Source organism: Cibotium barometz, chromosome 34 (genome assembly GCF_041138505.1).
Source record: "Cibotium barometz isolate CiBa-2024 chromosome 34, ASM4113850v1, whole genome shotgun sequence".
Lineage (NCBI taxonomy): Eukaryota > Viridiplantae > Streptophyta > Polypodiopsida > Cyatheales > Cibotiaceae > Cibotium > Cibotium barometz.
The window spans coordinates 14440988-14452537 of record NC_141079.1 but is presented as its reverse complement, the minus strand read 5'-3'; the positions used below and the strand labels follow the sequence as shown (position 1 = coordinate 14452537).

The following is an 11550-nucleotide window of genomic DNA, read 5'->3' as shown; positions in this document are numbered from 1 at the left end:
AAAAACTTCTGGAACCACCCCACAGAATTATAAGCCAGAGACAAATCGATCGATAGCAACACAGGCGACTAAAACCACCCACACCATACGAGAGACGAGTTGTCGCACTACCCCTAGAAACAAGAAAGTAGTGCTTTTAATATCTGAGAAAATTGATTCCAAGTGAAAAATTAGTGCAGAGAGAGTGAACGTTAATTAATTCCTACCTTCCAATCCAAAAACGTCCTTGGAACATTCCCAAACCTTGCATGGAGGAACATCTATGTGCATGCAAACGACTATCACCGCTTTCCATCCATATAGCGCATCTTGCAAAAACATTCTCACCGCTTTCCATCCATATAGCGCATCTTGCAAAAACATTCTTTAGCCCAAGCACCAGGTCTAAAAGGTTGATTAGGAAGAATATGGTTACTCTGCAACATATAGTTGGATCACAAACACTGGTTAAGAAGAACGCGATGAATGGCTTATCAACTTGAAAATTTCTAATGTGAAAGATAATCGAGATAGATGATACATCCTTTCCAAACAGATTGGCAATCGAATCTTATTTAACTTGCCAAAGTTAAGGTTTGAGGCTTCTTTTTTTTTTTGTTTTGCTTTGTCTAAATGACCCCTATGAATTTGGTCAACTTTGAAATTGAGATACATTACAGGCAGCAAATACGAGGGTCAGTTTCTAGGAACGTGAATAGGACACAGATAATGATAATCTTTCAGTGAACTCTTACCTATTAGATGCAGTAAGTTTAGTTGTGCTTTCAAACTAAACATTCGAGTTGACCCCCAAGAACTCTTGAGAGCAGGCATAATTGTTCAGATGTACAAATCCTCTTGTACTAAGGCATGCATCGTAAAAATCTACCCACTGGCATGATGATCGGAGCTTATGACTTGGCCAGATTTGTCCCTGTTCAACCTCAAATTACGTCTCCTTGTTCCAGCTTTAGCAACAGGTTTAGAAGGGACAGTCAGATTATCCTCTTCAATCAGCTTACCTTGTAATGTTGCTGGCCCTTCTTCCTTTTTTGGCGCTCTAATGCAACGTCTGCCGTTGCTTATGGCTTGTGTGTTGGAGGTGATTTCATTCTCATCATTGACTGATGTTATAAAAGGGCCTTCAGCCACCTTCTGCCTGGGAGCAGAGCAATTGGTGCGTTCTAATAAGACAGCAGGCTCACTGATGTCCACACAAACTTGCTGCACACTCACCTCAAACTCACTGTCTGTCTCGTGGGCATTGTCTCCATCCTGATCATCGTCTGAGCTAGAGCTGGAGACAAGGTCCTCTTCTGAGCTGGCATAGATGGCCCTTTTACTGGGTGCCAGCTCAGACCGCATTTTCCCCATGGCTGCTGTCTTGCTTGCACGTTGAGCACGGACAGTGGAAGGAGGCAGCATCCCAGGGGTTTTGGTACCTGGGGATGGTGATGGAGAACAGCTCTCTGGAGTGCTTGCCCTCTTCACACGCCCTGCCAGTCAAATTCTTAACTTCATCAGCTTGGGTTCAAGTTGTACAGTTTAGACATGGGATCCAACATCTCTAATCACATAGGTTCAGCATAAATTCGCACCGACAAGTATTTGCTTTTTGAATAAAAAAACATTTCATCAAAGGATTTTATTGATTAGACATCACAACTAGCGATGCTGCCTACTTGCTCGACCCTTGTTTGCTGCTGCAGGTGCTGGTGTTTTAGCCTCAACCTCCTGCTGGTCTACCTGTACCAGCCTGAATTCTTCCAGCTCCATATTGCCTAAGCAAATCACTAAGTGTTAGCAACCAATTTCAAGTACTAAGCGTTAACAAAATGATCATTAAGGTTAAGGCTCCAAGATTTTGACTAGCCATGCTTTTTCAACAAGGACAAATCAAGGATATGAGAGTCTCACAAAGGGCTATCTGAAGCTGTTCATCTGAGAGGACATCTTCGGGTGTGTTATCTAGTGCTCTAAGCCTCATTGCCATATTATCAATTTCCTTGCTTGCTTGCTTGTCTCCCATTACCGCATCTTTCATACTGCCACCTCCAAAAAGAATTGTGAGACATTGCCATTGTGCTTCAAAAACAAAATGGCCCTTTGCAGTCCTTAGCAGTAAGATTTCGCAAGACAGCTTAGGCATGTAATGAAAAAGAGGACTGTACTTGTCAAGCAGCCTTCGCATGCACTTGATAAGCTGTTTCTCAGATTGTCTGAAATCAAGGGAACATAGTGTCTTTGTGAGCATCACCAAGTAGGATTTGGCTGCAGCAGATCGTTGAGATGGAAATCCAGCAACCTAGTTTACAAATACAAACACCAATCAGCTTTCCTGGGTTCAACAACCCAGCCAAAAATCAGTTTCCACACTCTTTAAAATTAAACTGTGACCAGGTGACAACTCCCATGAGCTGTTGAAGATAACATCTTAAGGTAGTTATCATGAATGGGATTTATACCTCGACAGCGATCCGAATAGCTAGTTCCTCATCAAACACCATAACACTCTTCGTGTGCTCTTTTGCTGAGGTGCAATTTTCTTGCTCCAACAACTCACTCTTGCCATCCAGCCGAGACGAAGGATCATCACCTTCAAACAAAGACTGATGCAGCAGTTGGAGCATGAACTTTGATAATTTTGTTGCATGCCTTTTTTTGGCTGCAACAGTGGCTTGAGTCCCACTTTCATTCCCACAAATTCCAGGCCATTCTGCTCGCAGAATAGGAATAAAACTTTTCGCAATGCAACTCTGAGGGCATCACAACATCTATCAGCTAGGTACACATTTACTCTTCTCAAAAGCACGAGTTTCTTACAATCATTAGAATGTGACCATGGAGTTTCAGATGTGCTACAACTTGTTTTCTTACCTTGTGATCTAAAGATACAGAAGGGTAAGTCTCAAAAAACACAGCTAAACACTGCCTCAATCTGCACATGACATAAATAGGCATGATGGAAAATGAGAAAATCCAAAAAGGTAAACAAGAACTAGTGATGCATGGGCTTAAATGAATGCTGGGCAATTATGTGCAGATAAAAATTATCCCTGCATAACCCTGACTATTACAGACTACAGATAGATATGGAAGCTAAGAAGGCCATTAAGTTAAAGAAATTAATCATGGATTACAGATTAATTAAACAAACCTGGGCACACTCTTGGTTTCCTCATTGAAGTATAACCGCAGCACCTTTGCAAAAACAGAGTGCTGCAGAGGCAATATATCTGAAAAAACACTGCTCTGGAGCAACAGTTTGGCAAATCCCTCAGCTATAATGCTTTGAACTGTTTCTGCATCTCCAGCTTCACCCTCTACCATGGGCTCTTGCTCTGTGTCATCAACATCCAACTTTTGTGCTAGCATCTCCAAAATGGGCAAACCATTATCTCCTTTTAAATCCCCATCGTTGGTTGAACCCTCTTGAAATGGCACTCCAAGACCAATGACTCTATCTAACACAGCAGCGCCATGCCACATGCATAGATCAAACAGTGCTTTGCTAGCCATTTTCTGTAAAATGCTGATACCATTGGTAAGAGCCAACCGGAGCTGCTTCACTGCTTGGAGGCTCGGTTTAGGCTCCTTGACACAGAAGAGTCCCAAAGACCGGACAGCAGCTCTTTGTACTTCAGGGTGGATGTGTTTAGCCTGATGGTCACGCAAGCCAAAAGCAAAAAGCTTTACACAAGCACATTTCTTTGTGGTATCACAAAATAGATAGCGGTTCCATATCACAACATAAAAAGTACTTACAGCTGGCAAAAGAAGTCCACCCAACAATTCATGAGCCTCTATCGCATGTCCAGTCAGTTGATGGAGGGAGTCGATATTTTCAAGAAAAAATCCACTAGCAGCTAGACAAGTGACCCACTGCATAATGCAAGCCCCACCTTCTCTGCACGGTCTACCCAGTTCAGCCACCACATCAGATACCATTTTCTCAAATTCCTGGGGTGCCCCGTGGACTTTCCAGGCAAGCTCAGCAACTGCCTTTGACCAATACTTGTCACCACCAAGGCTCAATCCATCCCCTAATAATACCTCATTATCCTCAAACTGACCAGCCGGCAGGCATATAATATCTTGAAGAAAGGTTCCTGCAACTTTCCTGTTTGTGGCATCTGAGAAATCCAGAAATTTGCCTATAAGTAGTAGCTGTCGTGAAACAAAATGAAGATGTGGACCTGCAAGACAGTAGATAGCAACACATCAGTATGATTCCTGTGGGAGAAGCACTGAACACTTTCACTGTATTGTCGCTGGCTTTTAGTCAGGATCTTTGATTCAATTGAGCTTTCTGATCAGCAATTCATCTACAGCACCTGCATTCAGGTGTGCTTTGACCAGGTGGACATAGTCTGACATTGTTGATGGTAGAACTCTATCCAATAGTTCATTCTTTTCAGTTGCAGCTGCTGCATTTATGGCAGCCTGTGCTCCTCCAGTGGTAGCAGCATCATGACCCTTGGCCTACAGCATAGAATCTAGCCTATTTAGAAAAATTCCCGTAGGAGACTACTCAAGAATTTTTCTAAATTACAAACAACAAATTTTTTTGCAGAAGAGATACTTCTTATCAAACGCTATTAATGATTAGAAAGCTTTGAAAAGCTACAAACTAAAACCAAAAGTGCATGTCATTTAGGAGAGTGAGATAGGCATCACCCAGAATCCAACTTATTATCCATCCAGTTGCATAAAAAAACTTCACCTGTGCTTCTGAATGGAGGTAACTTATATACAGTCTCCAGTATAGTGCCTCCTCTGCTTCCATTAAGTAGGCTAGGTTACAATCACCTTCTGCAAGCCATGAAATCCACAATCAAATAAAGATCGAGCCTTCACCTACATAGACAGGCACAAAGACTGAGCCACTGCGTATATTGTCTCGTTTTTCATGCAATGCAAGATTCCAAACTCTTTTGCAAGGAATTATTCTCTGAAGGAAATCAAACTTGCCACTTGGCAATGGACATACTAACTTGTGTTCAAGTAAGATTAGAACATTCATTAACATGCAATACAAATGGCAGATTAAATACATTCAAGCTTACAGATGAGAACATTCATTAACATGGAATAACAAATAATTTTTTGTAACAATCTCAAACGAAAACAAAGTCCAAAATAAAAAGGAAAGAATTTTTTCCTTATATTTATAAAATAAACAAGCAACTACACACATGCATCTATATGTGCCCACAATGTCATAGTTCATATCATACTCATATGATATGGTGAAGCAAACATTTGCTAACATATGGTAAAACGGCATATGAAACTAGCCTATCATTCTTGCTCCTTTTTTAATAGAAAATATGAGACTTTTTTGCTGAAAAGGACACCATGGCTGGTCTGCACCCTGAAGGTACTAGGCTCGGGCTGTAGAGAACCTGGGCCTCACGTTGGGCACTGAGCACTATACTATGAAAAAGCCCTACACTATACCAATGTACTGCACATACTTATTAATACATAAAGTACATAGTATGTACTATGTACTATATAGTACATACTATGTATGTATAGTACATAGAATGTACTATACATACTATCTACATATATAGTACATAGTATGTACTATGACATATAGTACATAGTATATACTATGTACCATGTACTATGTACATTCAAGTCTATGTACCATGTACTATGTACTTTCAAGTGTCAAATTGTCAATATTTTGAAGTCCCAAGTCCCACATACATATATAGCCCCAAATTTAAGGCCACATATGAAACTCCACCAAGAGCTGAATCATACTTTATCATACCTATCATTCTCCCTGACGTATGGCAGTATGAAACGTATGATATGAACTATGGCCCACATGAATAGGTGTGTGTTTGAAGAAAGATGATGTACCAGTCACTGCATCAGAGTTTGGCATGAACTTCCTAAGCCCCTGTCCATCTTGAACTTTGATTGCTTCTGCTTGAAGAAGTGCCAGCATCACTGATTCACACACCAACTCATTTGTCTCCACATCAAGGTACTTTAAGAGTGCAATCGGATCCCCTTGGCAGCATTTTATGAGCCATACATCCTTCAACATTTTCAAGCACTCCACCTGCACAGCTTTTTTTCTGTCGTGTAATCCTCTTTGAAGGATGCTAGTTCGTTGCTTGATGCTGTTCAAATTGGAATGATTAACTTACATTTATTCAACTGTTTGCCAACTGGACAAGCACGTCTAGCAAGAAATACAAACCTCAAACTCTGAATGGGGAACTTCTTGGCGAGTACAAAGAAAGCTGTTCTTCTGACTGCCTCACTCACATCAGCTGTGTGTCTAACAATGTCATGTACTGTAGCATTAGAAGGAGGCATAGATAGGATAATATTTCTGCGAACTTCCTGCACAAATTAAGGAGTTTACCACAAGTCTTGACCAATAAGACAAAAGGCAGCAGTTGTGATGTCTTTAAATGTGCAAATGATGAAGTAGAAAGCCTGAATTGTTATTATCCTTGAAATTTCAACCAAGACTGAAGCATGACCATGGCAAAGTTCTTAGTCTCTCTTTTTTTTCAGAAATGATAATGAAGGCCATAATTTTATCTACAGATTTCTCTGCAGATGTTAACTTTTTTTTTCCCTTGAATAGATTCTTTTATAATCCCAATTTGGTACCCGCCCAGAGGGGTTACAACATGTGCACGCTGTATGGGCATAATACCAACGCGGGCATGCCTGGATTTGAAATCATGCCTCCCTAAGTTACAAGCCCGGCTACGCACCCGTTGGCGTGTGTGGTGAGATACTCCCCATAAATTCCTCAATATACAAAAAGGTTAATCCTGCTCTCGATTTATTGCTATCATTAAAGTAGTCAAAATACCCAACAGCTACTATGACTGAGATACGATAAAGAGATAGCTATTGCAATGCTTGTGGGTCTAGAGAGAACAGTACTTACTGCATTTTGATCAAATTGTAGAGATCTCCGGTATGCAGCAAGGATGGCATCGTCCTCAGGATCACCTGATCCATCAGCACTTGCAAATCGAGCCAGGGCACGAGCGCTGTAGACTCGAATAGCAGGTACCTTGTCGTGCATGCGCCTGTGCATACTTTCTATAACATCATCCCAGACTTCATCGCTAACCTCGGCATCTTCATTGAGCCTCAGTATCACCTGCACAGACAAGATTGAGAAACAGAGGGCCATGAAGGATGAGGTAATACATGATAGATAAAGCCTCAAAGTAATGTTGCTAAGGCTATGCTTTATATGTGATGCAAATACTCTCTAGAATTCTAGCGAAGTGGTGCATTCTGATATAGGAGACGAAAAGAAAAGTGCCCACATATAATGTGAAGTGAAAAGAGACAATTTGAGAGGTTTCAAGGATAGATTCTTCAAAATGGTCTCTTCAGGAAACCCTAATTTTGAGCATTCGTACCTCGGAGAGAATTTGGCAGGCTCGCAACCGCACGGCCTTGTTGGTGGCGTCCGTGGAGAAGAGGAGGAGGCCAAAGAACTCCTCGAGGAAGGCATCGCACTCACCGCCGTGTTTCTCGTCGCGGAGAGTGACGAAGGTGACCACGAACTTGACGAGGCGCTCTACCGCGGGCTCGCGTTTGAAGACGGTGAAGATCGGGAGAAGGCACTTCCACAGGTCCGTAAGGAAGCCCTCCCTGTGCTCTGAACGCCATGCCACCAGCTCCTTTGCCCGCCTCGCATGCACCCCTTGCGAATGCTGGCACTCGTTCAGGATTCGGGCCACTACCGCCACGCTCGCTTCTGAAGCCGCAGGAGGAGGCTTGTCCACCTTCCCCATCTCTCTCTCTCTCTCTCTCTCTCTCTCTCTCTCTCTCTCAATCTCAAGCTATCCCCTTCGGGCTTCTGCAAGACACAGAAGAATTGCTCAGCTCCTCCCGTTAGTTTCATGCAGATCTCACCCCCTCTCTCTTCCTTCTCTCTTGCACAGAACAAAAAAGTAGCTTGCTGGTAGCCTTTCCTACAAAAGGGCAAAGAGAGAGCTAGAAGAGAGGGAGCGTTGGATCATTTAAAATTCAAACCCTCCTATAGGCAGTGGGAAAACGAAAGAAAGTAGGGCCGTTGTTTTTGTTGTATTTTAAACTTCACGGTGTCCACGTTGGCAATGAAACCCGTCTGCCACGTCTAGTCCTATGAACTGGAGTTTTCTCTCTCGACTTCCTTACACGTGTACTCAGTGCTATCACTTATGCGCAGCTAGTCCCCACTTGTTTGTGGTTAACAAGCACTGCAAAATCACAGCAGCACTAGTTAGCAAGCCCTCTCTTTTGCAAAAACACCACCACCTTGGTTAACAAGTTGCACGACATGAACACCTGGTTACCTCCAAGGAACCTGCCTACCGGAACTTCATTCCTATGTTCCACTAGAGCTATTTTTTCCACCACTTTATTGTTTTTTTAATGCAAACTATTTTACATGAGAGTAGTGAACCTGATGCAAGCCCCTAGCTATAGCTAAAGCACGTTGACATGTGAACTCCTTGTTCTCTTTGGAGTCTAGTGACAAGCGCACTCTGAACTCTTCCAAAACATGTGACCTCTTATCCTCTTTGGAGTCTAGACCCACATGCATTCTGAACTCTTCCAAAATGTGACCCGCAGTCTGCACACAAGTTGCTACTGTAGGTAAGAGGAGAATATACCAATATGCTGGTAAGTCGGTGACTACCGAAACATGCACATGTTCTTGGTGCTACAAAATTTACATCACACTAGTGGGCAAATCGAATCTCCTCAAACCTCCCACTCTCCTTCCCGAACCTCCTAATTCTTGCCATGTGGCAGCTTTGTGAAGCTTTTCCTTTGTATAATATAGAGATATAGAGATGAAGCTCCAACTTTTTTAGCAAAGTGGTGGACGTCATCACAAACAGTCACATCTAGATATCATGTTATTTGGCTTTTTTCCTTCGTGCATGTCCTATTATCCACATTTTTATCATCTTAGATTTAGTATTGATGGAGATTGATCTATCATGGGATGGGTATAAGTCATATAGGGGCACCCTTGATGGAGATAGCTATGTCTATGGGGGTGACCTTAGAGACCATGAGGATGCCATGGATGATATCAATTATCTCTCATGTGTGGATTTATTATCAATGTTTAGTGATGATTATGATGATCTTGATGATCATCATGTTTCTATTTTGGATCATCATATGTACATGCCCTTGTACACGAGTATATATTACTTGGTATGGATTATGCCTATATACATGCCCTTGTACACGAGTATATACATATTGACTATATACATGCCCTTGTACACGAGTATATATATTACTTGGTATGGATTATGCCTATGTACATGCCCTTGTACACGAGTATATATTACTTGGTATGGATTATGCCTATATACATGCCCTTGTACACGAGTATATATTACTTGGTATGGATTATGCCTATATACATATTGACGCAGTGGATCATGCCTTTGATTGTTCGAGAGGTGCTACATGGGACGACGGATATGTTACATGGTATGGATTGTGCCTACAGACATATTGATGTAGTGGATCATGTCTTTAATTGTTTGAGAGGTGCTACACGAGACGACGACATTGATTCACATTTGATCTTGCATGATACTGACCTCGAGTTATATTTATTTGGCTTTTATGATTGTTGTCAACATGATCCTATGTTCTTTGGAGCCAGGACATTTCACTTTGGATGCATTCTATGCCACTTGGGGTGTATGGTATTTGATTATGTGGCATGCCATTCGAATACACATATGGCACATGTTGGTTTTGGCCTACACAATGATTCATTTGTGCCATGAATATATGTATATAATGTTTATCGAATAACCCAAGCTCTGATACCACTGAACCCGACCCTTTAATTTTCTTGAAGGGAATAATCAAAAAAACTCATAAAATTTATCAAATATCAAAACAACTACTTAAATTAAATTGAAAATTAAAGCATATAACAAAACATAAGATAAGAGAAAGAAATGCATCATCATCAACACAAGGCAACACAAGACTGGGTGCAATCTTCCCCCCCTTGTGCGTGGCCTTCCCCCACACAAGAGTATTTCTTTATTAGCTTTCTTTTCACCAAAAATAGGCCATAGCCCCAAAATATACAAAATGTGCTTTTTAGAGAGCACGGCACTCTTCTTATACAAAAATAGAGTGTCAAATATTGGGACTAGGGTAAAGCCATAGGCTTTAATAAATTCTACATTATAAATGTATCTTTCCTAAAGTTCAAAATGGAAAAATCATTTGCTAAGGTTATAAGCTATGCTTGTAAAAATAAATGGGATGCACATAAGAAACATTCTCAACATTATTTATCAATCCTCGTAATCTTCTTGACCTGAAAATATAAGCCCAATTAATAATTAAATTAATCCCACAAATATTAAACAGGCACAAACCACCATAACCAACTCATGACTACCAGGCGTAAGTACTTCCAGGGATCACCCTACCAATACAAACCTAACTGAAATAATCATAGACGGCCCCAAGCATACGTCATATACCGCACGTATTAATATTTATAGTGGTGTCACCCACGATATTAACCTAGCCGGCATGACGCAAGAGTAACCTAGGCATCCCCAAATTACTCAAGAGGGAAAATTTAATATTCTTAAAGAGAACTTAAAATATATTCTCATAACACAGTCTCATAACATTTCCTCCCCCTTAAAAGAAAAAGTTTTAGTCCTCGTAAACAAACTCAGGAAACCTTTTCTTTAGTGTAGCCAATATTTCCCAAGTTGATCCTTCTTTTGGTCTATCTTTCCACTTTACTAAACATTCTTTAAACACAAAATGTCTAGTTTTCTTTTCTCAATAATCAAGAATCTTTTCAAGCTCATGTGGAAGAATAGGTGGTTCTATAAAATCAACTATTGCTTCTTTTCCAATGATGTTATCATTGTTTCCCATCTTGCGTTTCAGTCTACTAACATGAAACACAAGATGTACTCTGGATCCTTCATGTAGTAAAGCTACCTTGTAAGCTACACTTCCAATTTTTTTAAAGTAATATATAAGGACCACAATACCTTGGACTTAACTCTGAAACTTTTCCACTTTTAAACTTTTTGACTTTTTTCAAAAACCTTTACATAAACTAAATCACCTTCCTTAAAAATTAATTGGTTTTTTTTTACCTTTCTCATAACTAATAGAATGATCCTGCACTTTTTTTACGTTGCTTCTTGCATGTCTTTGAGAAAGTCTTTTACACTCTGCAAATTTTCTTTTTGTAACCCAACTGCTGTGGATGCTCTAGGTTGAAATCCATACATTAGCATGAATGTTTAGCACTATTATAAGCAAATTCTAATAATGGTAGATACTCATCCCAATTGTCTTGCTTATGATTAACATATGCTCGAAGCATATCTTCTAGGACTTGATTAACCCTTTCTATTTGTCCATCGCTTTGTGGGTGTTCAGACGTACTCGTACTAATTTGGTGTCCAACTTTTGGAACACTTCTTTCCAAAAATGGCTTGTAAACTTTGTATCTTAGTCACTTACTATATATGTTGGCAATCCATACAATATGTATGATGG

At 40.6% G+C, this 11550-nt stretch overlaps 1 protein-coding gene across 1 annotated transcript; it reads right to left on the bottom strand.

The window, feature by feature from the left end:
• Positions 1-450: 450 nt before the first annotated feature.
• Positions 451-8052, bottom strand: EMB2656 (ARM repeat superfamily protein). Its single transcript, XM_086773773.1, has 14 exons — positions 7398-8052; positions 6911-7129; positions 6203-6348; positions 5857-6122; positions 4703-4791; positions 4314-4461; positions 3745-4175; positions 3137-3639; positions 2857-2917; positions 2445-2735; positions 2151-2284; positions 1897-2024; positions 1662-1760; positions 451-1475 (listed from the first exon to the last, which is right to left on the bottom strand). The coding sequence occupies exons 1-14, from the start codon at positions 7773-7775 to the stop codon at positions 865-867; spliced, it is 3504 nt and encodes a 1167-aa protein (XP_086629899.1). The 5' UTR covers positions 7776-8052; the 3' UTR covers positions 451-864.
• Between the last annotated feature and the right edge of the window lie 3498 nt (positions 8053-11550).